This window comes from Oreochromis niloticus, linkage group LG19 (genome assembly GCF_001858045.2).
Source record: "Oreochromis niloticus isolate F11D_XX linkage group LG19, O_niloticus_UMD_NMBU, whole genome shotgun sequence".
Taxonomy (NCBI): Eukaryota; Metazoa; Chordata; class Actinopteri; order Cichliformes; family Cichlidae; genus Oreochromis; species Oreochromis niloticus.
Window position 1 is genome coordinate 8,802,509 of NC_031983.2, and position 23,098 is coordinate 8,825,606.

General features: G+C 41.1%; 3 protein-coding genes and 1 long non-coding RNA gene across 9 annotated transcripts in view; 2 read left to right on the forward strand and 2 right to left on the reverse strand.

Annotated features, from left to right (window-relative positions):
- Positions 1 to 11,275, forward strand: part of LOC102075671 (pleckstrin homology domain-containing family G member 3) — a 30,852-nt gene extending 19,577 nt beyond the window's left edge. For 4 of the 6 annotated variants that reach the window (XM_019349038.2, XM_019349039.2, XM_019349040.2 and 1 more), the window contains 15 exons: positions 1,458 to 1,527; positions 1,620 to 1,666; positions 1,956 to 2,106; positions 2,340 to 2,471; positions 3,265 to 3,447; positions 3,737 to 3,829; positions 3,942 to 4,028; positions 4,115 to 4,145; positions 4,282 to 4,383; positions 4,507 to 4,539; positions 5,339 to 5,349; positions 5,708 to 6,082; positions 6,802 to 6,918; positions 8,249 to 9,686; positions 9,798 to 11,275. In XM_019349038.2, coding sequence (XP_019204583.1) covers positions 1,458 to 1,527; positions 1,620 to 1,666; positions 1,956 to 2,106; positions 2,340 to 2,471; positions 3,265 to 3,447; positions 3,737 to 3,829; positions 3,942 to 4,028; positions 4,115 to 4,145; positions 4,282 to 4,383; positions 4,507 to 4,539; positions 5,339 to 5,349; positions 5,708 to 6,082; positions 6,802 to 6,918; positions 8,249 to 9,686; positions 9,798 to 10,450 — 3,523 coding nt within the window. In that variant the 3' untranslated portion in view covers positions 10,451 to 11,275. The remainder of the gene's footprint in view (positions 1 to 1,457; positions 1,528 to 1,619; positions 1,667 to 1,955; positions 2,107 to 2,339; positions 2,472 to 3,264; positions 3,448 to 3,736; positions 3,830 to 3,941; positions 4,029 to 4,114; positions 4,146 to 4,281; positions 4,384 to 4,506; positions 4,540 to 5,338; positions 5,350 to 5,707; positions 6,083 to 6,801; positions 6,919 to 8,248; positions 9,687 to 9,797) is intronic. The other 2 variants (XM_005453322.4, XM_005453324.4) reach the window with 2 other exon arrangements.
- Positions 4,547 to 12,579, reverse strand: LOC112843107 (uncharacterized). The gene is made up of 3 exons (XR_003215235.1): positions 12,541 to 12,579; positions 7,436 to 7,505; positions 4,547 to 4,743 (listed from the first exon to the last, which is right to left on the reverse strand). It is a non-coding gene; the product is annotated as an uncharacterized LOC112843107 (long non-coding RNA).
- Positions 12,580 to 12,751: 172 nt separating this feature from the next.
- On the forward strand, positions 12,752 to 20,665 carry xgb (x globin). Its single transcript, XM_003447748.5, has 6 exons — positions 12,752 to 13,189; positions 13,298 to 13,471; positions 16,445 to 16,552; positions 18,594 to 18,714; positions 19,004 to 19,084; positions 20,069 to 20,665. Exons 2-6 carry the CDS (start codon positions 13,299 to 13,301, stop codon positions 20,186 to 20,188), a joined length of 603 nt encoding a protein of 200 aa, XP_003447796.1. The 5' UTR covers positions 12,752 to 13,189; position 13,298; the 3' UTR covers positions 20,189 to 20,665.
- On the reverse strand, positions 20,520 to 22,739 carry srp14 (signal recognition particle 14). Its single transcript, XM_003447747.5, has 5 exons — positions 22,582 to 22,739; positions 21,799 to 21,871; positions 21,580 to 21,692; positions 21,453 to 21,485; positions 20,520 to 21,329 (listed from the first exon to the last, which is right to left on the reverse strand). Exons 1-5 carry the CDS (start codon positions 22,603 to 22,605, stop codon positions 21,240 to 21,242), a joined length of 333 nt encoding a protein of 110 aa, XP_003447795.1. The 5' UTR covers positions 22,606 to 22,739; the 3' UTR covers positions 20,520 to 21,239.
- Between the last annotated feature and the right edge of the window lie 359 nt (positions 22,740 to 23,098).

Genomic DNA, 23,098 nt, shown 5'->3' on the forward strand with positions numbered 1-23,098 from the left:
TGATGAAAGTTAAAAATCCTTAATGAATTTTTGTTCACATGCGTCTTATATTTTATTGAGTCACTCAAACCGGATGCAGGGAAAACAAAGGAACAGCTCCCGCTGCAGTAAAGACCTGATTGCAAATATCCGAAAGCCGCGGAAATAGAGGTGCAGCTGGCTTTACATTTCGACATCTTATGTCAGCAAGTGTTCGTTGCTGACCGCGCTTGCCTGCCAAAACACACATTAACATTCCTCTCTCCTCTCATAGCGAGGAGCCTCCCTGGTAATGCCAAAGCTATTATAAAGAAGGCTGCGGTAGTTATTACATCTTGATCACAGTCTAATTTTACAGATTTGTAATTGATGTTGTGCCATTGTATAGAGGCCTGACTTGCACTGCATTGTGAGGGCTTTGCTTTCGCAATATATAAACAGTGATATTAACTTTAAATCATAGTATCGCTTTGGTGGATAAATCCTTATATCAGCTTTAGCACTAGTGCCATATGTTTATGTATATGTCCAAAAGGGGGAAACCAGCTTTTATTTTTCTGGATGAACGATATACAGAAATTCTGCTTACGTTGGATGCTGTACTGCACATACTGTAAAAAAGAAACCAGAATCTAACAGTTATTTACTTTGCTGTAGTCCAGTCCCTTGCTTAGCTATGCCAACTCCAAAGTTCTCAATATTCTGAAAGTCATAAACTCTTATTTGACATTGGGAGTTACTGATAAACGGTCTTTATTTCATCCAAGAATCTGTACTTCTTTGAGGCACTTAACATTCTCTAAGCAGTAAATATTGTTAACCAAGCAATCATGTGGTATGAACAAATATTGACACTGTACACACGCAAATCTTAACACCGATGCTTTTCTCATTGAACCAAGAACACGCTGGCACATTTCTTTGAAGTCAGTTTCACTCAAAGATTTGCGGCACTTGAAAATGGATTGTGCTGCGTGCATTAAAAATACTTCATACAGAGGACTTGTGATGATTAGTGACTTTTTTTTTTTTCCGACAGTTTTCCATTGTAATTGAAGTACATTTTCAGCAGTAGAGAAATGAGTCATACTGCAGTAAAGCGCCTGTATTTTTTTTATTTCTTTTTTTTTCTTTTTTCTTTTTTTTACTGAGATGGTGTTACAGCTTGTAAAAGTTTAAACTACAACTTGGGTTTTGTTTTGTCACCTGAATAAAACCCATTTTTGATTGGACTGGTGGTATAGTCTCAATCCAGATATGTATACACTCGCCTGTTTAACAGTGTATGGCTCCCTCTACTGGTTTTTTTTTTTTTTTCCTCTAAAAAAGATCAAAAACTCCTTAAGGCTCAAGTCACTATATGTATTAAGTTCTTGCTGGTTACCAGTACCTATTTCTTAATAGTTGTTAATTAATCACGGTTTCAGTATTCCCAATTGACACTCATCTATCACATATTGTTGCTTCCTGCATTTCAGTGAGTTGCTGGAGTCTTTGGACATGTGTGAAAATGATCCCGTGGCTATCGCTCAGTGTTTTGTAAATAAGGTAAGCACAACAATCTTCCACTAATTAAAGCAATATCAGCTCCCCAAGCAATACACATAAGTAATACTTATGACTGGTCTGTGTTTCGCCAGAGTGAATACTTTGAAATCTACACCCAGTATTGCACCAACTATCCCAAGTGAGTAGCTAGGACGAGATGTTCTTCTCATATTTTTTTTTTTTTTTAATTTTCCTGTTTTGGTGTGGAATGCTTTAAGGGAATATATCATTTGAACTAAAAGGTTAACTAAATAAGTATCTGTTGCCTCATAAAGCGTGGTGTTTGCTATCATGTAACCACATGAATCTGTGGATGTTTAAACTGCAGCTTGGCTTGTTGGCAAAAACGCCCATGAAACAGTAATTCTAGTTTTTAATATAACAAGCTTTAATGGTATTGATGGATGTCGTTCTTTGCCGTCCAACAGCTCAGTGGCAGCACTGACCGACTGCATGAGGAGTAAAACTTTGGCCAAGTTTTTCAGGGATCGGCAGGCCGCTCTGAAGCGCTCCCTTCCTTTGGGCTCTTACCTCCTAAAGCCAGTTCAGAGGATACTGAAATATCACCTGCTGCTTCAGGTACAGAATCTCCTCAAGGGTCATTTTGGTTGAATAAAATGTTTCTTCAAATTAGTAGATTGATTTAAAAGATTAAAAAACTGTAAACAAGTGTTTCTTGACCTCTTTCTCCAATTTTACATTACTTATTAATCTAGATACAAAAAATGTTTAGGTATGAATGTACTGTAACTTGACCTAACCTCAACAGAATCTTATTTATTTTTAATCTTTATTTTCAATCACTGCTAAAGGAAATTGCAAAGCACTTTGACCCAGACGAAGAGGGCTACGAGGTCATTCAGGAGGCCATAGACACCATGACAGGGGTTGCTTGGTACATCAACGATATGAAGAGGAAGCACGAACACGCTGTCAGAGTGCAGGTCAGATAAGATTCCTTCAAAATACTTGTGAAGAGTTTGATTTTGCCATGTGGTTGAAATAAACAGTTCACATTCAGTGAAGGTGCTTTTGAAATGTAATGATTCTGTAACTCTTCAGAGCTCCAGTGTTCAAAATGTCTCCCAAGGCACATCCTTCTGATTTCAACTTGAATACTTTTCTCATGTTGTTTTTAATTTAAAGTGACAATAATGATTTAATGATTTCCTTGGTTTAAGTTATGAGAAATAATGGATCCTTTGGACACAGAATCCTAGTTCATATTCACTGTGCCTATCCAAGCCGTGGCTTTCTGACAAGATTGTTTCATTTTATTACAAGACATCAAGGTTGCCTTCACCTTAATTAGATTAGAAAATGCATGGCTATTTTTCTCACCACAGGGATTTTCAGAAATGCCTTTTACTGTGATAACAGTTCAGTAAGATAAGAGGAGTACTAAGTTTGTAAGAGAAACTTGCTTTTCGCTTGAAATCTGTTAGCAGACAGCCCACCGAGGGGCATTTGAATAGTCGGGTGCAGCTCAGTGCTTGCACAGTTTTAGGAGGGTAACTGAGAAGAAGACCGCATATCAGTCATTTATTGTGACCCCACATGCAGAAATGTCCCAGTGGACACATACCACATGTAGTCAGTTCATTCTCAGTGTTTCCGTTGTACAAGTGTTGTATAAGGACTAAAAATAACAGCCAGCCCCAATTTAGCATTTATAACATTGTCTTATTTTTTTCATATATATACTTAAACGGTGTGTGCTAACATGTTGATCATTAGGAGATCCAGTCTCTTCTGATCAACTGGAAGGGCGCTGACCTGACCACCTACGGAGAGCTTGTGCTAGAGGGCACCTTTCATGTGCTAAGAGCGAAGAACACCCGCACTCTCTTCCTCTTTGAAAAGATGCTCCTTATTACCAAAAAAAGAGGAGAACACTACGTCTATAAGATCCATATCTTGGTACGTTTTTGTTATATTATTTGAACAAATTTAAACACTTTGAAAATGGGGGGGAAAGATGGCAAGTATAAGAAGAAAAAGATGAGCTTTGTCTGATGTAGTTCAAAATAACCAATTTATCCACTGTTATATTTAATATGAGCACTCCTGTTATAAAATATATATGCCTGGAAATGAGCATAACTCATGTCCACTTTAATTAGATTTTTTTAATTAGAAAGCAAATTAAGAGATAATGAAGTACACTTGGTGTAGCCCTTCTCTTCATTACTGCATTCTGTGGTTCCAGTGCTCCACCCTAATGCTACTTGACAGTGCCAAGGATCCCCTGCTCTTCAGTGTTATCCACTTCAAGCGTCCCAAGCAGCCTCACACAGTGCAGGTAAATGAAAATAGAATCATTATATAGATGGAGAGAAAGAGATGCATGGATGGATTATATCTGGTGCATCTTTATTAATGTAAATGACTAAAGCAAGTGCTTGTTGATCCAGGCCAAGTCTGTAGAAGAGAAGCGTCTCTGGGCCCATCACATCAAGAGGCTCATACTTGAGAATCACAGCACCATCGTTCCACAAAGGGTAAACAACATCATCCCTCACACTGATTTTTTTTGTTCCTTATGAAGAGGCAGCTTTTACTGAAACATGCTGGGTTCTTTTTACAGGCAAAAGAAGCCATTCTGGACAATTCAAACTGTAAGTGTTACAATTAAAGTAACCAATATGGACAGGGTGTGTTTTCAGTAGTTCTATATACAAAAAAGACCTCTATCTGTGTGAAGAAGATTGTTGTAGTAATCAGAGTATAATGGCATTTCCTTCTGCTGCTCAGATCTGGGGAAGTACCAGTATAGCCCTGAGAAGCTGAAGAAGGTGGAGTCCTGCCAGCCTGATGACTTCCATCTCGAAGGAAGAAATGGGAGAAGGAGATCAGGTATAAGAGCCGTACCGATTTTAAATCTGAATACAAAAACGTTGGTCTTTGTGTAGTTTTTGTGATCATTAAACCACCAGTTAGACTCTTAGTAAGCTCTCCAATTTGTAATCCTCTTTTTAGAGCCAGCCAAACAAATCAGAAGAAGCACAAAAGGTTGGTGGCTTTTTTTTGTGTGTGTGTACGTTGTAAATTGCTGGATGTTGAGTAGGATTTAGGTGCAAAAGGTGCAGATTCATTACCAGTGTTAAGAGTTTGATCCATATTCTGCCTCTTCATTGGGGCAGCAGCCCCACGGCCCCCTACCATGATCATTTTGTGCCTCCATTGCATTTCCGCTTTGTTCTCTTTCAAAGACACCTGGAAAACACATCAAAAGACGCACGTTCACTCCCACCCCCACTCCACCTCACTATAATCCATTTAATTATATGCCACATTGGTCAGAGGCTTTGTTATACACAGGCTCTTTTCAGTAGTCAGATTCGGCCCGGCCCTTAGATCTGTGCATCTTCACTGATTCTGACTTACCGTTTTAAAAGAGAGAAAATCTCACTATTCTTCTCCTTTGCTCCCAGACCTGATCTGTTTTTGAACCAGTGTAATGAAAAAGCAATTTTCATGTCAACCTTCTCATCAGGGTGAGGGAGGAGGTCATCATGTACTGGTTAATTACATCGTGTCCGGCTTTAGACTCTGAGAACAAGATGCTGCTTATCAGTATTTATCTAATCACAGGGCCTCCCTTAAGTCCGGGCCAGACTAACAGCTACGTCACTCAATTCCCATTTGTGAAGACAGAAATTGTCCTGATTGTAATTATACAAGATGTACATGGTATTCAGGTCATTTTTGGCACATAATGTTGGACTGGCATATACTTTTTTCATTGTCATTAACATTCTCATTTGTTCATCTCTCGGCCTCCTCCTCTGTGGTTTTGTTCTCCACGCAGCTGTTTTGAAGGTGAGTGTCTGAAATCCAAATGCTGTCCTTTAATAAGCATTAATAAGTCTTTTCTGTCTGTTGTAGCAAAGTGGTTTATTTATGTCACTGGGCTGTGGTGAGATATGGTTTAATCCGTTTTTGAGTCAGCAGTTCAAACTTTATGTTCTAACTAAAAAAGAAAATCAAATAAAAATGAGATTTCTAATCTTCACAAAACGTACTTAACCTAGATTCAAAAAAATAAATAAATCACATCTCACCTAAAGCTAAAGCTGCTTTATGGTAATTTCATCCCATTTACAGCTTTGCAATCACAGCATTGCTCTAGCACTGGCCTTGCAATAACAAACCACATGTCCATGCCTTCACGCTACAGCACGCAGACAGTGAGGGGGCACTGCTGGGGGCTAGATGCTCCCTTCAGCCGGCCACTAGTGTCAGTACGCTGACCTCCAGTCTAGGGGAACCCCAGGCTGAGAGCCCATGTGTGGAGGATCTAATGCTGAGAAGGGACACTCTGGAGGAGCTAAGTCCTACTGACAGGGACCCGAAACAGGGCTATTTACCCAGTGAGGGGGGGCTGGAGCCAGAGAAGGCTGTGGAGGAGGAGGATGTGGAAGATGGGGAGAGCTACAAGGAAGATATACTGATGGGAGACGACCAGGTAGCCGACTTTGCCAGCTCAGTGCTCGCAGCCATCTCCTGCTGGCACTATAGAGCCAGGTCTTTGCTTTCTACTCACTTCACAACGGTGAGGGTTTCAGCCACCCACGGGTTTCCCATTTCCTGCTCCATTCCACCAGCTTACCAATATTCACTGCCACTCATTCTCCCACGCTGGCTCTCATCCCTATCCCTCATATTTTTTTTTTTTTCCCTTCATAAATGGAACTAACACCTGCTACCAATTGCACTGTCCACACTGAATGCATTGGGTTAAATTTTTGCTATTAAAGAACATCAACTGAAATCCTGTCAGTTGGCTCATAAAGACCAATTTGAGGACTTGGGTGAAACTTAAGTCATACCTTGTGCATGTCTTTGCCTGTGTGTGTTTTGGTTTTTTTGCTTTAGACTTTTGTGTCCTCTCACTGTGCATGCACTCCTGTTTTATCATTTCCTCCTCTTGCTACAAGGTGCTGGATTTCATGATGAATGTTAAAGCTTATGATGTTGAGATCATGCTTACATTTGCATTTGAACCACTGACTCAATTTGCTCTGTTTAAATGTTGTTTGACTTCAAAGGTTAATGTAGCCATCTGATTAAATGAGCAAGAGCTTTGCCCTTTGATAATCATATTTTCTGATCATATTTCCCCTTTGAACTTTCATAATTAGAAAGCCTTTGTTAAAGTTAATTGTTGTAGCAACATTGTTCCCAAATGTGACTGAGTGCACATCATTTCAATAGAGTTTCATTTTTAAAAAAAGCAAAAGACTAGATTGATTCCATGTTTTGCCTTTTCAGGATGATCAGAACGAAGATATTGCTGAGCTGAAAACTCTGCCAAGAGAGGATGCAGAAGCTTACAGGCAGGTGGAAAAACATGAGGCTGATGCTCTGAAAGAAAGTTGCAGCTTGCAGGTAATTGATAAATCCCAGTATACAGTTTATACACATCTATTAAACCTGATTTCCATACATGTCTGAGGTCACATGTGACGTGTATGAGGTCTATTAAAAAGTACCCATCTGTCCTCATTTTCCCAAGCTTATTTTAGCCATTGTATATTTTGAATGAGGCTCTCAGTCTATTATCTGTTATTGTTATAGCTCTGTGAATGAGTGCGAGCTTATTTAATAATACATTACACAAATAAACTGGTTTCCTATTTAATAGCTGCCCTTTGCCATCAACATAGTCTCTAAGCTACATGTGAATTATGCCTGAAGTTATATTAATGCCTGCTGTACATTTGTAGTCCTGGTAGTTAAAATTCCTCACACGTACTGTTGTGCTATGGTAGGCACTCTCACTGAGACAGGCAACATTGGCTTTGGATGCCAGCTACAGTTCAAGCCTGATTCTCATAATCAGTAACTTTGCGGGGGGGAAAGGCTTCTTCAGCCAAGCAGAGTACAGGTTATTATTCTTCCTAACCTTATCTGCGCCGCACAGCTCCAAGCTGCGCTTCTTGCAATTGCAGGCACTCCAAAAGAACAGGCAGCACCTGGAAATAAATTCAGATTAATGCCAGGCTGGGGTGACATCAGCAATATGAACACTAGTACAGCCGCAAACAATGTAATAGTGAACTCGCCAGGGGTAACAAAAAGGATCCAGTAAAGAGTCATTACAGACAGCTGCAAATGGCTTCACAGTGCCTTTGCAGTTTTTAACTACACTTGGATTTTTGTACAGACATGGATCCCTGTGATAAATCTCAGCTGAGCCTAATGAGATCATTTACAGTACAGTGCAAAAGTCTTGAGTCGCCCTGATTGATTTATATTTTGCTTCCAATGAGCCACACATTCTTCTAATTGTTTTAAAGGCTTTCTGAAGGTTTTTCAAAGTCTTTCTTTGGACATTGGCTGCTTTTTCATTTATTTTCAGTCGATTCTTTGTACATGACCATTTTCAAAGGAGTGTATTGGGTTTTTTTCTCCTTTGTTTAACCACTTAAAACTGGAAAAATGATAAGAAAGATGGCCTGAGAGTTCAAGCTGTGACATTTTTGCCATATACTGTATTTCAATGTATATTTGCATGTTTCAATAAACTGCTGCACCCGTTTTCCATTTCCCTAGCAAAATATAAAGACAGACCTTTTGCACAGCACTGTACATGCATCATAAGTTGTTTATGCATTCAACTATTAAGATTACTGTAAATTGCACCATTAAGCTTAGAGATTGTTTGTTATTAAAAAGTATCATTTTACTGTAAAACAAAACTTGTGTCATGTTTCAGGTCAGTATGCAGGAGCCGTGCAATCTAGACTGTCTTCCTCAAGCAAATGAGAGCAATCAGCTGGAAGAGGATCACTTCCAGTGCCCTGAGTCTCCTGTGACCCCCTCAGAACAAGAAACTGAGACCTCAGGACCTCAGGATAGCTCAAGAGAAACTGGAGAGGAAGAAGAAGGAGAGAGTGATTCCTCTGGTCTTCAAGTGGAGGAGGCGAGTGTACTGACAAATGGAGAGCTCTCAGAAGAGGAAGAGGAGGTAATCTCGGGTAATAAAAGCATCCTACCTTCCTCTGTGCTAGACCAGGCGAGTGTGATAGCTGGACACTTCAGGGGCAACCTATCTAGACGGAGCAGTGTAATGTCAGAGGACATGGGTTCACTTGTCTGCCCCTCAGAGTCCGCGGATGATGATGCCTTCCACAGCCCTTCAGCTTGCATGGATTTTGAGAAACAGACCCAAATGCTGCTCAGCTCCTCAGCAGAGCTGAAAACTAGCTCAGAGGCTAATCAGTCAGTTCCTGTGCATGAACTTGGGCTGAATGAAGGGGAACGCAGGTCTACGCTCTCCAAACAAGATCGCCTCCTCATCCACAAAATTCGACAGTACTACGAGCACGCTGAGCACCAAGATGCTAACTTCAGCATCAAGCGCAGGGAGAGTCTGTCTTATATTCCAGCAGGTCTGGTCAGGAACTTGAGCCAACAGCTTAATGATAATCCTGCTCCTCAGGAGAGGGCCGTCCCAGCTCTTAGGAAAGGTCTCTCTCAGAACAGGCCTACATCTTGGTCTGTGTTTGACCTTCCTGGATTACAAACGAGTCAAAACACTGAAAATTATGTGCCACAGAGATCATTCGAGGCCCAGGCTAGTTCTAACAGCATTTCAGACAATTCAGGCACAGAAGAGGAATTCAGGCCTTCATCAGAAATGCTCAAGGTTTGGCAAGACATGGAAAATGAGGGACAGAGCCAGGAAGCCCAGCAGGATGCAGAGGAGAAAGTTAGTGAGTCATTATTAGAAGTGGCACACGACATCAGCTCTGATACTTCAGATGCTAAAACCGATAAGCAATCACCTCAGGTCCTAGACGAGTCTGAAATGAGCACCGCCTCCAATACCCTCTCCACGTTGTCGCCTATCCCAACTTGCCAAGGAGGATCTGGTCAGGGCTCCGAGATCCCGGTGTTTCAAGAGATCGGTAAAGACAACCAAGGTCAACTACCCAAGATCATTAGCTTCCGAACAAGCATAGATGAGGACCAGATCCTTCAAGACATGGGAAAGATGAAGAACAAGGTGTTCCAGTTGGCTCGTCAGTACAGCCAGCGCATTAAAAATAACAAACCCATTGTTTGGCAAAGGAGCCGAGAAACTGCAAACCAGGAAGGCTTCAGGGACATGCCTGCTGTCCACGAGGAGAAGCTGCAGCTTAGAAAAAGGGGTAAATAGGATGCAAATCATTGCTCTTTTTCTTTTACAGTACCCTAGCACTTTGACTTGTGTGCAGAGAGACCTGAAAGGCATTCTTTGTCTGTTTTCTGTGTGTATGCAGGTAAACCAAGCCTAAGATTGCCCATGAATGCTTGCAATCAAGCAGTTATCCCTGAACTCCATTCTCCAAGTCCAGTCCTGACTCCCAGCTCTGGAGCCAGCTCCCAGAGCACAGTTACCTGCCCGCAGAGCCCGGAGATGGAGACCTTCCATTGGCCTGATGTTCAGGAGCTGCGCTCCAAATACACGGATGCATCCCAGTCCTCAAAAATAACCCATAGCTGCACAGTCCTGAGTGGGATGGACAAGTGTAATGGCTGTGAACATAAATACAGTAGCTCCTCAGATCTTCGTAGGTCTGTGACAGACTCTGAAACACTTAGAAAGCAATCTGAAACCACACGCAGAGACAAAGGCTCCGTAGTAGAAGACTGGCCCCCACACCAGAAACGCTCTCGACTCTATCCCCTGCTGTGCAGGTGGAAATCTTTGGACCATATGCCTGGGTCTTTACCCCTTCATGAAGTACAGAACCTTCAGGATCCTGCCAGGACCTGCCTTAAGGTCAGCCAAGCACAAGAAGGGGATAACCTCTGTCCCGAGGGCGTAGACAGTGCAGCAAAGTCTGATCTCCTGAGTTCAGGGAAGACCTCAGAGAGCAAACTTGTGAGAAGCTTACGAGAGAAGTTCCAGAACTTGAGCACAAGTTCATGAACATGTGAATTATGTATATTTTTATTAGAATTTGAAACATTATCTGACAAATATCTCATACTTGTCCCAACACCCATTTTTCATGTTTATTCTCTTAAAAGAATGCAACTTTGTGACTGTGCAGTGTTTTTACTATAGGAGACACCCTGACATGATCGCAGCACAGTGTAACACCAGAGACATATTAATGGCTATTGTCTTCTTATAAAATATGAATTATAATATTTACACACTGGGTAAATGTCTGCACAAAGTCTATGTAGAAATATGTATATAATCTCCTGTATGAAATGGGAAAACTGGTTGTACTCCCACTGTTAGTGATTCTTGCTACAGTCGGTATAGCAATATTTCTATGTAACTGTCAGGGAAGCTCTGACTGATGTCAGCTCTGCTATTAGAACAGCCTGTGTCCACATACCAAAGATGTTTGCCATTTTTGTTTTTTAATTTTGTTTTTAGCAAGTGATCCTAGCAGTCGTTTGCTTTGTCATTTACTGTAGCTGCTTCTAAAACGTGTTAAACATCACTGGAGCTTTAGCCTTCTCAGCAAGTTGTATATTTTCTTAAACATTATTTATAAAACTGTATATTTGGGAAATATTGGCCTCTTGTGAATACTCAGCTTAGAGCAACCTCATTTTACTTTTCCATTTCAGAAAATGCACTGTTTCATACTCGCAGTTTCCCATATTTTGAATAAAAACAGAAATGTCCTTGTCAGTTATTGGTAAATGTGCGTTACTGCAGATCCATTCATACCGTGGTTGACTTGGCTTCAAAGACAGCCTTCTATTTACATCAAATAAATTCATTTAAAGGCGAGTTGAGAGGATTTATTGTTGTGTGGTGTAAGAAAATGCTCTATTTCAAAAATGAAGAGGGCAACAGTTCTAAGCAGATGATACCAAAGCCATAAAGGAGGAGCTCTACGACAAAGTTTAAGTGGGTTTTTTTCTTAGCTTTTCCTCAATATATGAGAACTGCTTTTAAATATCTCTTAAAAAAAAAAAAGTATCATCATCAAATGGGAGGCCCACTCCTGTAAGGAGAGTTTGCAAAGGGCCTCAATTAGAAAAGCAAATGGCTCATTTCCCGTTACTTTTCCGTGTAGAGCACTGAGCTCGGTGTGACACCCAAACAACGAGGCAGTCATAGTTACTGTAAATATGTTAGATCAGTGGTTCCCAAACTTGTTTTGCCAGGCCCCCCTTTGTTTTACAAGAACAATGTTCGCCCCCCCCCCAAACACATCCTCCAAACACACACACCCATATTTTGCTCCATTGCGGTTCATTTCACACCTCAAACATTTAGTAAATGATTAAGTAAATACAAATAAACGGCAATAAATTACAGGTAGTAATAAAATATACTACTAACACTTTACGCTACGTCCACACCTACACCGGTATTTTTGAAAACTCAGCTGTTTCTATGCGTTTGGGCCTTTTCGTCAACACGTAAACGGTGTTGCGATTCACCGAAAACGGAGATTATTTAAAACTCCTTTTTTGCGTTTACGTGTGGACGAGGAATACAGAGTTCATCACGCAACGTCAAAGGCATGTGCCTCTTTTCACGTCACGCTGTGCGCCACGTTATTGTTTACATGAGATGAATTGCAGAATGGCAGATAGAGACAAAATACTGTTAATCTGACTATCTTCAGGTTTTACACGCTTACATATACACACGCAGTTACTGTCCCTCCATTTAGAAAGGCAGAGGCGTCACTGTGTGATTATTTTACGTGTAGTTATTTTTTTCCTGTGTAATAATATTCAACATTGCTGTCAATACATTTTTCAAAAAATGTCTCTCTGTGCAAAATGGGTTTAAACACATAAACAGCTGTGGGATACTGTTTGTCCGTGATTTGAACAGGGGGAACAAATTACGGCAGGATCAGCCTGATATTATTTGTATCCTGCTGTAACTTTACTGCATAAAGAGCTAACATGTCCAAAATGTCAGGAGTAGTTAGTTATTACAAGAAGTGTTTGTGAACTAAAAATCAAGAATGTTGGATACTGATTGTCCGTGATTTGGAGAGCACAGCGCGTGCTCCCTACGCAGGGGAGACCTACCTTGGCACTTGTGCAGGTGAAGCCAAAGGGAAGATATGCTTCACCATATTTTCTAGTCTTTGGCTTGGAAGGAAGTTGGTTTGGAAACATATTTGGCGATGCTTCATCTCCTGGTTTGCGTTTGTGTGGGAGCCCCGTCAAAAACCTGTCCATTATGCTAGCAGTGTGCAAGCATTCTTTTTTCTTTTTTTTTCTTTTCATACCGCCCCCCCGCAATGACTCTGCGCCCCTCCTAGGGGGCGGGCCCCACACTTTGGGAACCTCTGTGTTAGAATAAGATCCGGGTGGAGCTGCCAGTAGCAACTATAGTTGCTAATGTGCTCTCATAAGTCTGTTCATTTGTGTTGGCTAGTTTTTTTTTTTATTTTTAAAGTCATGCCGAGCGCCGCCTCGCTTAAAAAAAAAAAAAAAAAAGTTCCATCAAGTCGGACATGAACACATCGAGTTACACCGGAAATCCACAAGAGAAACCCTCTCCATAAAGGCACCAAACCTTTGTCATATTTGCGCATCACCGAGGGTTTTTTATTTATTTATTTTGAGCCAACCACAGCTCGCATCCTGGTCACTGACTTGACGCGGAGGAGCGGAGTTCCAGACGCGCACTGAAACCAGATGCCACCACCAGCACATTTCCTCTGGCACCGAAGTATCTAACTGTCGTTTTTCCTTTTTTTAAAAAAAAAAAATCTTCCTGGATTGGCATTGCCCCAAAATAGAATAAATAAATAATCTTCTTTCCTTCTTTCATGTGAAGAATGGGCTGCGCAATATCAGGTCTCGCAGCAAAATCAGAGTTTGCAGAGAAGACTTCAGAGGATGCTGCTGCTGCCGCCGCGTATCCCAACGAGGACCAGATTCAGATGATTAAAGACTCGTGGAAAGTTATCCGGGACGATATAGCCAAAGTTGGGATTATTATGTTCGTCAGGTAGGACTTTTCTGATGTTTGTCGAATTTCAGGCAATTCAGAATCGAATAAAATACTAATTTAGTGAAGCGACATGTAAGGACGGGGGGCGGGGTGTTATAAATTCTTTAGTTTTATCAAGTCACACTGAGTCCTTTAAGATACTGTATTGTACTGTATTGTATTAATGGGTTGCATCGCTTTGTTGTTGCTTGTTACGCAGAAGAAGAAGAAAAAAGAAGTAAAAATAATGCCTATTAATTTCAGTCTGATCATCCAATCAGAGCTTAATGAAACGCTGTGACCTGCAGGCTGCAGAGGAAGAGGTCTGTAAAGTATCTTGGTGAGCTACTGTGATGATGACATGCCTGAATTCTACCTCCATCACTCCCTCCCCCCTCTCCGCGCCCCCCGGAAGCTTGGAACAGATCCCCCCACCTCACCCCCGCGCACCTCCCTTCATATCACTCCAAATCACATCCTAATGTCATCACGTGATAGTAACAATAATAATATCAGTCCGGGTCTCCCATAGTACTATACAATTAAAGGCATTAGCCATCAGGCAAATTCATTTTAGCAATTAGGATGATAACTAGCCTCCGGGAAAACATCTTTAGCCCTTTGGCACTTGGCAGGGAAATGAGACAAATGAGAGGATATGGTGATCTAGACTGTCAGTCTTTAGAGTGAAGAGAGACTATTTGTGGCCAGAAGCCCAGTGAAAGATGCCTGGAGTGAGTTAAAGGGATTGACTTTAGGTGTTGGCCTGAAAATACATGGGCCTCTCGTGGGTCAGGGACACCCCAGGGTACAAATGTCACCGTTGCCTGCAACTCAATGGTTACAATGAAACAACAAATGGGAATCGCCTGTTTGTCAATGGTGTTTTCACCTTACTCCTCAGCAAGGGAATTTTCATCTGTGAAATTTACCCAAAGTAAGGTGCACCAAAGGTGGAGTAGCATATCTGTGAACGACACAGAAATGAATGCAACCTCTGTGCAATGCCAATTAAAATTCCACTTGAGCCATTCAGAGTGCTACGTTGTCTGCATATGTTATGCATGCTTGCATGCACACTCCATGTCCACAAGAGATTAACAATGGAAGAAAATAACAAGCTGTCTATGTGTCGCCGGTGTGCTGACAGTCGTGAAATAAGAGCTTCACTTTCACCCTTTTTTTTTTATTTCATCAGTGAAGCTGGCGAGCATCTCAGTATGAGTAGCGAGAAGGAAAGTGTCCCAGCTCTCTCGTCACGGATGAACTTTGCTATTGAAAAAAACAACACAAAAACAGTAACACTGCAAACATAGCATTGTTTCTTCAACTTTGTGCAGCTGAATTGAATGAAAAAGATACAATTACGTGCACGTTTCTCATGTGTGATGCTGTAGGTAATAAAGCGCATGGCATACCCACATGTTGCTTAACTTGTAAGCTCTACGCATTCAGTTAAATGATAAAGACTAAAGAGAAACTGGAGGAAGAAACAGGGAGACATGATAGTAAGATGTGCTTTAACAGTACTTAAAAGCTCATACAAACATGCTGCTATGCATGCTTCCTCAGACCTCTGGGCATTTTGGTGAGCTTGTGTAAAGGCTAGAGAGCTATGGGTATTTTTTGCAGCTTTCATTAGAGTCTCTGACACCTCTCCCAGCACCTCTAGCCATCTCTTTATCTTCCAAGGTTGTACATGTGCCCTATTTTTTTTTTAATCTCAGGTTTAAAAATACAGGACTGCTTTCTTTCAAAGGGCCACGGGGAATAAAAGCAAAACAGCAAAACCGCCACACCCACCATCATTTTACATGTTATTATTTCCCATTAATCCTTAACTCAGAGTTAGAAATCAGCACCGTACGTGTCCAAGTTGTCTGCGTAGCACTACAGGTAACAAATTTTCACAGTAAGCAGTGCTATTTGTGTTGTTAGCTAATAATTAAGAATTATTGTTGTTTCTCTGATAATATAATCAGCTCATAATTACTTCTGGTAATGCAGAGCTTTAACACGCTCTGAATAGTGTCTTCTTCAGAACAGGGCACATCAAACTTTACCTTAACCCACATTTTGTAAGTTTGCACTGGAATCAGCCACAATAAACACAATAAACAGTTTTTCTTTGATGAGTATCTGATATTACCTGATGTTTCATATCGGTGGAAATGTGATGCCTATCCGATCTCGTTAAGTTTTATGTGAATTAAAATCAACAGCTTCTCCCAGTCACCCTTTTTTTTAGCTTATATTTTCCTCCCCTGATTGTCTGACAACATTTCAGATGCCTGTCACAATCCTTTTCTTCCACGATGATGAAAACACAGAATTACCATAAGCCTTAGATCTCAGTGTGAGCACAGCAGCACTCACATCCATGGGAGGCAGCTGTGTATTCTGGTAGCATGACTAATCACAGCTACCTCAGCTGGAGACTGAAAGGATCTCTGATTGGTTGGTAACATGCTTAAACATATCTGGTTAGAGAAACTGGCTGAGAGTTTAAGTCAGAAGACGCAAGCAAGGAGCAGTGGCTCATTTAATTGAGACTCTGAATCTGAGAGGGCGGCTCGCCCAGAGCCACGGGTGGAAATGAATGTAGGGCCTGACGGGCTAACAAAGTCATGACCCCCGTAGCCTGTTTCTGATTGCAAATGTTGGCTGTGAAAACCGGAAGGCACTGACTATAAGCAGCACTAGAGTAAGATCCAAAAGGCACAATCAGATCTCTATTCAAAGTGTCTGGTGTAGAGAATGACTCAAGGGTGAGAGAAAATCCTCTAATTGCGTCGCTGATGAGCTGAAATCAGCACGGCAAAAACAGGATAATAAATGTGTGACTGTCCATGATAAAACTCTGGGGTTTATATCATCCTAACTCCGGGGGAGAGGTTTGTTTTGGTGTGGGAATGAATGTGACAGGCTGTTACATGAGTGGCTCTGAGAGGCTCACGGATGGCTGCTTGTACTTGTTGTCATGGCAAACAGGTTGTTTGAGACCCATCCTGAATGCAAGGACGTCTTTTTCCTCTTCCGAGATGTGGAGGACCTGGAGAGGCTGCGGACCAGCCGAGAACTCAGGGCGCACGGCCTGCGGTCAGTCACGGACTCTACATCCCAGCACGTCCCTACATCAGCACCTCGAACAACACTGAAAAAACAGCAAATTAAACAGCATACACACCAAAGGGGAAGACAATATCTTTCACATAAACTCAGATTTACTGGTACTATATAAATATATATATGTACCAGTTCACAATCACAGATATCTCATTTTTGATAGCCCGTTTGTAGCATCTCGACCTAGCATAGATCTGCAGTTTACTCCACTATAGCTACTCCACCTAAACATTTTCACACAAACAAAGGTTCATGTTGCTTCTTCTAATCTGAAGTAGCTCAAGTTTCTGGTTGTTGTCCATGTGCTTTTTTAGCCTTCTTAGAACCATTGTTGGCTTTAGCCGTCTTCTGCCAACAGATGACACACTCAACCTGAAGCAACAGGTTTTATTATTTCACTCTTTCATTGTTCCCAGTGTCTGATAACTATTGACAGGGATCCCTTTTGACCTATTTTTTTAAAGCACACACACATATACATATATATATATATAAAACTATTATTGAGCAGCTACACCATGGAGATCTTTTATGAAGCACTTTACATAAATTTGAAAGCACTCTTGAAAATACAATCTGCAGAAATAACACTTTAGGTAATGTAGCTGAACTCGTGTTCTAGGTGAGCATTTTCAAATATAACAGTGGGATACGGCAGACTGGTAACGGTATGTCGGAAATCCCACAATAGATGACACTTGTGTTATATAAAACACACCGAGTGGAAAAAAATAGAAATCAACTGAATAGGAAATGATTCATTCATGCAGTAAAAGTTTCCAATTGCAAAAAAATAACCACATCACTGATCATAAATCAAGTGATAAAACATCAATGACGTGTGCATCCTTCTCTTAATATTGTTCAATCCATGTGTAGCAACAAATGGGCCTATTTCATAACTTTATTGTGCTTAACTCCTAAAAACAAATCATTCCTGTTTTTCATATATTAAAAAAACAAAGCCTCTCCAAAGATCTTCCAGATACCCCCAAGAGGAAGTATCCACTAGGGTCCAAGCACCCTGTGCTCTAATGGGTATTTAGGGCGGTGTGTGTGTGTGTGTGTGTGTGTGTGTGTGTGTGTGTGTGTGGGACAAACTCAAACAAATGTCCAGGTTTCTGGAAGTAAAAGAAACACATCACCCACATGAGGTACATTCATGTGGCAATGATCCTTTTTAGATTACAAAAGAACTTCATCACAAGATTTATGCTCTAGAATAACTTTATTTTTCCTTACTAACAAGAACAGATGATTAGACCATGTCGTGCATATCACACACCATAAAAATAAACCTCAGGTGATCATATAATCAGAGTGTCGCTCGGTGCTTTCCAGTCCAAAGCAGAAAGAGCTCATAACATCCATCACTGGCACTTGTCGTTGTTTCCCAGCGTGCATCGTGCCTCTCTGTGTTTTTCTACACATGAGGCCAAAGCAGCCAATTACTGCCTGAGGACCTGAAGGTGCAGAGGGTAGCGTGGGGCTGCTGCAGCCACGGCGCAGGCGAAATTCCAGCCTGAACCAGCTGCTCTTAAATTCACCGCTACAGCCAAATGGCTCTTCAGGCGCACTTGTTGGGGGATCGGCACCAATGTCCACGTTGGGCTGTGAGACAGAAATAGGAGAGAGCTAAATCAGCTCTCATCCTTTGTTCCATCTTTGTAGCTGTCACACACATAATACTCTACAGCGATGGCAAACAGACAGACACACACACACACAAACAAACGACAACAAAGAAAATTGATACTGTGTTCTTTTGTGTAGAGAAATATTTGTCTTCGGGGAGGGATAAAGTATTGTGAGAGGAGCTGGTTGGCTTTCAGCTGAGAGGAGCTGATAGATGCACATCGGTCTTATTTATTCTCATTGGCATGAGAGTCTGCAGCCTTTCAGCACAGACGAGTGTCATCTATAGTGGATGCGCATCACCTGATAGTCGCTCCCTGCTTATTCACGACTGAATGGTGGATCGATAAAGCTGAGTGTGTTTTTCAATCTGTTGCAGGGTGATGTCTTTTATTGAAAAAAGTGTGGCTAGACTGGACCAGCTGGACAGACTGGAGGCTCTGGCTCTGGAGCTGGGGAAAAGCCATTATCATTACAACGCCCCGCCTAAGTACTACAGCGTAAGGCCCCCGATGATCCCCAACAGCTTTGAGCTGCTGTCTGTTTGTGTGTGATGCTGCTTTGTTTGGAGAGGTGTACACATATTTTTTAATTTGTGCTGATGGTGTAGCGCTTTATTAGCCATTATATAACGAGACCCCTAAAGTCACAGCAGCCGAATTAGCTGACGCACATCCCCAATCTGCAAAAAATGCTTTACCCACCCGCTCTTGCAAATAGCACATAACAATCCACGAGCACATTAGCATCTCACATTATTATTTTTATTATTATTTATTTTTTTCCCAGTATGTTGGAGCAGAATTCATCTGCGCCGTGCAGCCCATCCTGAAGGAGAGGTGGACGGCCGAGCTGGAGGAGGCGTGGAAGGTAAGGAGCCTGTGACCTGTGAGTCTCTCCACCTCCCGTTCTGGTTAAATAACCTCGTGGAATAGATGTGATGGGTGCGACCATCACAGCAGCAACGCTGGTTCCTGCTCGACTCCCTTCTTTAATGCTCCGCGTAACATGTCAAGATGGAGACTAATGCAACACAAGTTTGACTGATGGTAAATCTACATCTCACTGAACCATGCAAGAGGGTGCTGAGCAAGTGGAAAGTGTTTCTGTCACAACGAGTTTGATCACTCTGAGACGTTTTTTTCTTTTAAATGAAAGATTGCTGACGCTGCTCAGATAGAAACGTTTTAACAGCTGTAAAGAAAAATCCAAATGCTTAGATCTAAAGTATAATATCCACATAAAAACTGTGCATCCTTTTCCATTTTGAGCCTCTCCTGCTCTCTAGTGGCTAATGCTGGTTTGTCACACGTCAGCAAAGTTTAAAGTTCATAATCTGATAATACATTTGCAAAACTTCAGTCAAGTCCTACCTTAACATTTTCGGAGGAATGTTTTTTTTCCTGTGTGTGTGTTTCTTAAGCCGCTAAATACTAACCTATGAATCATTCAAGCACAAAAATGACGCCTAAATCGAGGGATTTGGGGAGTGTTATGTCTACACATAACAGGTAATTTAGCAATGAACTCATTTTAAATCGTATCTTTAGGCCCTTTGTTACTAGAAGCATGTCAAATAAAACAAACCATTTGTTCCCATGTCTTTGTCTGAATTGGCAAAACAAAACTAAAAAAAATGCCAAAGATAACACAAGTTTAAAGACATAAAATAATGTTTTCACCAACAAGGTGATTCTCAAAGAGCATTGCCTCAAGGCTTTTGCACAGTGCAATAACTTTGTGAAAAGCGTGTATTAAATTACACAGAAGAGGAGGGAACTGCTAAAAGCTGATGACAAAAGCTTGACACTTTAATGGTCAGCATGTGTGTAATGCTTATTGTTTCTGATCCAGACCATGTTCCAGTTTGTGACCAGCCTCATGAACCAGGGATACCAGGAAGAGAGCGCCCGGCAGCGCCAGCTCGCGCTATCCCCGAAGGAGAGACCGGACAAGAGAAACACCGCGCTATGAGACGGCACTTCTTTTAACCGCCACACAGACTGTTATTGCCAGTACAGCACAAAAATGCGTGTTTGTAAATAGCGTATTAACCGTAATGTTTCCTATCTTGCTGACGTTTGGTCCTTTAGTATTTTAACAGACAAAAACGAGCTGTGACTGTTTAGAAAGCACTTTATTTTTGAATTTAAATTCTGCTGCAGTCCTCTTGAATGAGAGCAGGACTCTGGTATCACGACGGGACAAACACAAATGGGAAACGTTTTCTGGCTGCAGTCAAACGTGCTTTGTGATTGTGATAAAAAAAAAATGGCATCTGAATTACAGCCAATACTCCTCTCTGTATTTATAACTCAAACATGCTTTCAGTAAATCTGCAGCTTTCAACATTTTTTGCACTATTTAACCAAATCATGACATCATTCAGACATTAGCTGAAGCTGTAATATACATATTGGTGTTAAAGTATTTAAGACAGCCAGTTTAACAGCTTGGTATCGGTATGTAAAAACAATGACTATAATATTAATTGTGCCTCTAAAGACATAATAAAAAAAAAATATACAGTACATGACATTTGACCCCACCAGAAAAAAAAAACATTTGGTTCTACGTGAAAACTCAGATTGACATTTAAATCCAATTTCATGAAAAAATAAAAAATGAAACATCTACAGCCAGCTGAATTAGAATGAGCTAGCACAACTTTTATTTTTAAGCTGGTAACATAACATAAATATGCTCTCTAATAATTAAATAGAGTGAAGGGCTGTTAATCATCGGGCTCCAGAGGCAGCAGAACTTTTGAAAATCTGGTCCCGAAGCAGAAATAGTGGAGATGATGAATGAGAAATCCTCAGTTTTCTGTTCCAAATGGCACTGGACAGTCAGGGATGAGATGTTATCATGCAAACAATGGCATAATATCAAAGCAGTCTGTGAATCTGAGGCCTCGAATGAATGGGAGGAAAGCAGATTGGGGGCTGCAGATCACATGGAGCCCTCTCCCACTCCCCTCAGATAGTGCGAACCAGTTTAGGTACCCAAGGTCAGAGTCTCTTGCTCATTGAGTGGCTTTGGTTTTCTTGCTTTTGCTTTTCTTGTCTTTCTTCTTAAGTCCATCCATATGAGCTCTGAGGAGGTTAGAGTACGCCTGAAAATGAAAGAAGAACAAACGGTGGATTTATCAAAGAGGCAAAACTTTAAGAAAAATACAATAGTTTCAGTCTTATATGAAGGTCAAAAAAGACTTTAGATGAAAACTTGCTCAACCTACCATCTGAAATTTGATAACTTCTTTGGTGCTGACCTGAAATTATAAGTGAAAAATCAGGATTAACCAGCTGTGGGGTGGGGACGGCAAAGCATCACAAAATTAAAATCTTAAAGCAACGTTAGCTCACCACTGTGCTAATTTTCTTCTTGCCGTCAGTCGCTCTGAGGAGACATTTGTTGTCTGCAGGTTCAAAAGACTCCGCGTGGCCCTTTCTGGGCACCGGTTTGGTTCTCCCATCATCTGGAAGAATGAAAGACTCTTACTAAAACTGCTTAAATATAAATAAATACATTTTAAAAAATGGAAATTCACAGCTTGGTTGTCGCTTTTAGGAAAACCCACTTACACTTCTTTAATGTGATGACAACACTGCCTGATGTTCTGCATTTCTGGAAGAGCCGTGTCAGCTCTGTGAGAAACTGGACAACAGGAGGAGAAAGATGATGTGAAATCATGCAACAGTCATGCAGAGTAGTTTAAGCATGGTCAGCAAGATTATGTAAAAACTACACCGCCGAATTTCATGAAAATTGGTGAAAAAGGTGAAGCATGGGTGGAGGAAGAATTAGTTTAAATTCGGTGTGGATCCAGATTATTTTATTTAAAAGTACCAACTGGAGAATTGGCCTCGATAGATGATTCAGACAGCCTTACTAATAATATTTTATCAAACCGTTAATCCTCATCGTAATAATAAGATTATTATTACTTATTTTAACTATTGTTAATCTTACGCTAATACATAAAAGGAGACGAGAGGACAAGACATTTCAAACATTTAATGCTACTGCACTGCTCCACAAAACTGCAACAGTTTAGCTAAGTGTAATCCAATTTAACAAGTGGCAGCTGGAGATAATGTTAACAACACCTGGCTGAGAACCTAAGGATTTCGGTCAGCTCCTTTTTGACCTGAACAATTAAATTAAGCCAGAAAGTACAACTTTAAAGTCTAACCCAGTCTTAGCTTCAGTGCTAACTGCTAATCTGAATCTGCCTACTGGCGTGTCTAACATTGTGGCTATTAGCAAGCTAGCTTTACGACAGCTAAGGAATACAATGTTTACTTTTATCTCATAGTGAACGTCAACAACAGGCCGAGTTATTAACGAGGTATATTTGCTCTTACCGAATCATTTTCCAGCAGCACCATGTCTCTGTCTTCAGTTGTGGTGTTAACTCACTGACCGCAAGCTAACTGCTGTGAAGCACACGTAGCCTACTGCACAAGCCGAAGCCCCGCCCTGCGACCTCATGACCTGTGCGCGATAGACTTACCTCACACTGCCGCCTACTGTTCGGGAGGGCAAAAACAAGCAATGAAAACAAGCACCGTGCTCTGACACGGTGCCATCAATCTTTGAATGCTGAAAAAGCACAGTGTATCCAGAAAACACATTATATGCTGCAATAAATGCACTGCCCAAGTGTCCCCTCTCCCCACTGCCTTTCAGCAGCATGCAACAGCAAACAGGTCGTCAGAGGAGCCAAGATGATGATTAAGTTTAACATTTTCTACAATATTGACAAAGCACTTTAAGCACAAGATTGTTAGTTAATAATTTAAAAATGAATATTGTCTGTATGGACTGCAATTTCCCCCCCAAAAAAGTGCACATGTAAAACTGCAGTGTTAAGCGATGTGG